Below are 4,307 nucleotides of genomic sequence, written 5' to 3'. Positions count from 1 at the left end.
CAAATCCACCTACCTAATTATCAATAAATACGACGTTATAACCATCAAAGTACCAATGCATTCTAAATGATGATCATATATACAATTATTTACACTAACTCATATAGATCCATGAGTTAGGAATTATTTGCATATAGAGATCCCTGAACATTATATCAGTCAAATCTAAATAGAATCTCTTTCATGAAGAGAAAAATTCTAGATACATATATTGTTGAATCATATTAAAGGCTTAACCTATTAGGAATACCTACTTACAATTATAATATGAAGTTTACTTATAATTTTCTTCTATGTTACACTCTAATTTGACCCTAAGAGTTCAATATTAATAAGGGCACTCTAAAATTATGATTTTTTTTGTCAATATAATCGTACTAAAGAAAAAAGATATGTCGGTCTATGATTGTAAACTCAATATCAAAAAATAATAACTATGGTATGACAAGAACTTTAATTTTATGTTGATCTTACAAATTAGATTCTAAAGAGGATAATTTTATTTGAATTATCACGTCCAAATTATCTAGTTTTAGCTATAAGCTAATTGCAAGTGATCTAGTTATTTCAATGTACCATTTTTACCTCTTATAAACATATCAATTACTCAATTTGGGTTTAATCAATTACAATATCATATTGTATGTTCAAATGTAAAAAATATATATTCAAACCAAAACAAATGGAACGTGGGTTGACGAAAATGAGAATGTTTCTCCACATGCTAGTCTACTTATATAAAACTTGAACAAATTGTTGCAAAGGTAAAAAAGACCATGTAACACAAATTAGTGAGTGTACTCATCCTCCTTGAGCCAAAAGGAAAAAAGAAAAGAAAGGGAAAAGGACATGTAATGGTATACATTGTAGGCAAAGGTAAAGCTAGCCTTACATTGATTAATGAAGACAACCCATCCACAAACAAATTAAGCTTAGATTCATACCTCAAAAAAACAATATAAAGTTAATCTCCAAAAGGGCCAAAACCTTCAAATTCTATATGGTTAAGAGCCCTTTAGAAACATGGTAATATAAAAAACAAAAGAAAAGAACAAAGAAAGAAAGTGGTAAGTAAAATAAACCAAAAAAAAAAAGAGTTGTGTTTCCACATTACATAGGAGGTGCAGACAATTTCCCAGCTTGTTCCAACACAAGAAGAAACTCAGCCCTGCTCCTCACAACCCTATGAAAAACTTCCCTAATCTGTTGCTGCAATGGCTCCAAACCTTCCTCCATTTTCCTACAAATCTCTGCCAACTCCTCCACATACCCTTTCACCTCTTCCAACCGTTCAGCCTCAGCAGGAAACTGAAATGACTCAGCAAAATCAATCAGTGACTGACCCACCTTGTCCATTTTCTGCATCTCTTCTAATAGCCCCACTGAACCTTTCTTCTCTTTCTTTTTCCACTCCTCAGCTATCTTCTCTTGCAACCCTATCATGGGTTGAGCCCAAGCTAATTGCCTTGGAAATGGAGAATGTGTACCTAATCCATTCCTCTCTTGGCATGGAATTGCAGCCACTAGAGTCCACATCACAAACACTAACACACTGCTCATAATGTACACTGGCATTGCCAAACCAGTTGATTCGCCGCCACGTGGCGCGTAAAGATTGGATGACATTGCATGGATTTGTTTTGCAGCTGACCAGTTCCTAGCCATGTTCCATGACAGCGATCTAAAGTTCCCTGTGATACACTCAACTTTGTTATGAGAATTATATCTATAAACTAATGCAAGATGTGTGTAATAATTGAACTGTTTCAGTAGTTGAATTTGTTAGTGCTTATCACGTTAGCTTTTATTCATATAAAATACTTGACTTAATTTTTTAAATTGTAAACACTAGCAATATAAAACACAAGTCAAATAAGTCCTTGAACCTACCATCCTATGAAAATTAAATCACCTAAATTAATTATTATAATTTAGGTATTAAAATAAAAATTTACAAAACTCTGGGACTAGTATGAAGAATGCTCATAAATTCACATAAACTATATTTCAATATTCAATGATAATAGAAATGAATCAACCAATTGATTGTATGAATATTACTACTATATTGTATCATAAACAAAGGTGTAATAAATTAAATAATAAATTGATTTCATCATCTCATTTCATATTGTAAAAACTGAGTTATTAGATGGAATGAATTAGGGGTATTCAAATCCAAACTGGTTAAAAAATAAAACTGAAAATTGATCCAAAATAGACGGAAACTGCAAAAACCGAATGAGTTTGGATCGTGTTGGACATATTTTTTAAAGACCGATTGATCCGGTCTGGATTTTGGTTTCACCTTTTAGATCCAGACTGATCCAGACCAAATCGAATTAGTATGTAAAGTTTAAGTGTGTAATACTTTTAAGTGTCTCAAAAATTATACTAATATTTTATTTATTATATTCTATAACATATATATATTGCTATGTTTTAAATTATATTTGATGCATTTTTTTAGAACTTAAACCAATCCCACAACCAAATCAAGAAGATTCAAGTGCTGATTATGATTAGGTGTTTTATTATCAATTTTATTGTTGTGGAAGTATTATTGTTATTAATCATCAGTGGAACACTCTAACTAACGGTTAAAATTATGTTACAAGTGCTCATAGTGTTGTTATTGATATCTTGTTGTTTTGTTATTTTGTTTTTATTGATGTTTTGTTGTTATTGTCATTTTTGCTTTTATTATTATTGTGTTACTATTTATTACTATTTTATGATGTTATTTACTTATACTATTGTTGCACACATTTTAATGTTGTTGAACACTATTTTTTTTATGCTTCATTTTTATGAGTTTTGAATATAAGTGCAATTTCAATATTTTATAAAAAAACTGATCCAAACCGAACCAAAACCGCATATAATATTTGGACCGAACTGGATCAGACATCTTAATATAAATAGACCAGACCGCATGTTAATTATGTGTTTAGATCGGATCACTTTTTGCCTAAAAACCAATCCAAATGGACCACGAACGCTCCTAAAATGAATCATGGTTTTTCATTTTAGTGAAGGCTAATTCCATTTCCCTTTGTTTTATTTATCGGTAGGGTTAATCAATGCTATAATAACAAGAGTTAATAATTTAAGAAAGAAAAGATGTAATTTTAAGATGGTGATTTAACAAGAAACTTACCTTTGTTATTTGCAGCAGAGTTATTAGCACCTCTTCTACCAAAGGACCTATTTCTCTCAGTCCCTTTAGCGTTACCACCATCTTTATCCTCATGCAACATTGCAGTAACAAGCGAACTCAACGCTTTTTTCGCTCTTCGAACTTGACCATCCCCAATCTGAGCCTCCTCCAAAGAAGACACAGCAATCTCAGCAAGCCGTTGAAGATTCTTAACAGCATCAATACCAAGCGTAACAGCATTGCATAAATCAAGCGCCTTAACGGTACGTTCAAGAAACTCAGGTATAAGCTTATCAAGCGGTGGCTTTGAGATCTGAGAAGGGTCACGACCCATTAAGAGAACGGCTTTGAATTCAGCTTCACAACATAAAAACTCATCTAGAAGCTTTCGAAGCCACGCAATTGAAAGCAATGGTTCATAAGATGGGTCTTCTATAGTGGAGGATAAGAGATCAGAGAATCTGTCACTAACGTGTTTTTGGAAAAGTTCTAAGTCTTCTAACTCTGAATCATGGTCCATTGACATAACTTGGTTTCTTCGAATGCTTATTCGACCTAGGAACGAGCCTTGGTTGTTTTCTGTTGTTGCAGGCATTTTTTGTTTTTGTTTTTTTGGGAAATGGTGATGGTGATTATGGAATGAGAGAGTCAGACATGGAAATGATGAAAGGAGAGAATAGAAAGAAAAAGGAGAGGCTGTAAAAGCATTAGTTTTGGAAGTTATTGATATATGTATGTGCGATTTTTAAGGTTAGGGGATGGTTGTCTTCAGACCAGACCGTTTCTCTTCTTTGTATTTTTTATGTTTTTGGTTTTTTTGTTAGCTGATTTAGCATAATGAAAATAGTGAGCAAGAGGACGTTACTCTATTGTATAAGGAGTCCTACATCCTACAATATAAAATATGAAAGGTTTGATTTCTATTAATGATATTTATTGTGAATGAGAATCATTTATTCGAAAGAGATTATTTCCTTACTCGTACAGTAATAAAAAGAATGAGTAATAACTAATAAGACGTTGGTCAAATGATTTAAGATTTTTCTACATTTTCACGATGACCAAGTAGTCAAAAATTCGAATCTATTGAATGACATTTGTTATGATGGTCAAGTATGTACTCTGAAGAAATTAAAAAATTTGAGTA

The 4,307-nt window shown here is 32.1% G+C and overlaps 1 protein-coding gene across 1 annotated transcript; it reads right to left on the bottom strand.

Annotated features, from left to right (window-relative positions):
- Positions 1–836: 836 nt before the first annotated feature.
- LOC109337386 lies at positions 837–3,956 on the bottom strand. Its single transcript, XM_019574350.1, has 2 exons — positions 3,161–3,956; positions 837–1,691 (listed from the first exon to the last, which is right to left on the bottom strand). Exons 1-2 carry the CDS (start codon positions 3,753–3,755, stop codon positions 1,111–1,113), a joined length of 1,176 nt encoding a protein of 391 aa, XP_019429895.1. The 5' UTR covers positions 3,756–3,956; the 3' UTR covers positions 837–1,110.
- Between the last annotated feature and the right edge of the window lie 351 nt (positions 3,957–4,307).

This window comes from Lupinus angustifolius, unplaced genomic scaffold (genome assembly GCF_001865875.1).
Source record: "Lupinus angustifolius cultivar Tanjil unplaced genomic scaffold, LupAngTanjil_v1.0 Scaffold_5_184, whole genome shotgun sequence".
Classification (NCBI taxonomy): Eukaryota; Viridiplantae; Streptophyta; class Magnoliopsida; order Fabales; family Fabaceae; genus Lupinus; species Lupinus angustifolius.
This window is presented reverse-complemented; position numbering and strand designations above follow the sequence as displayed.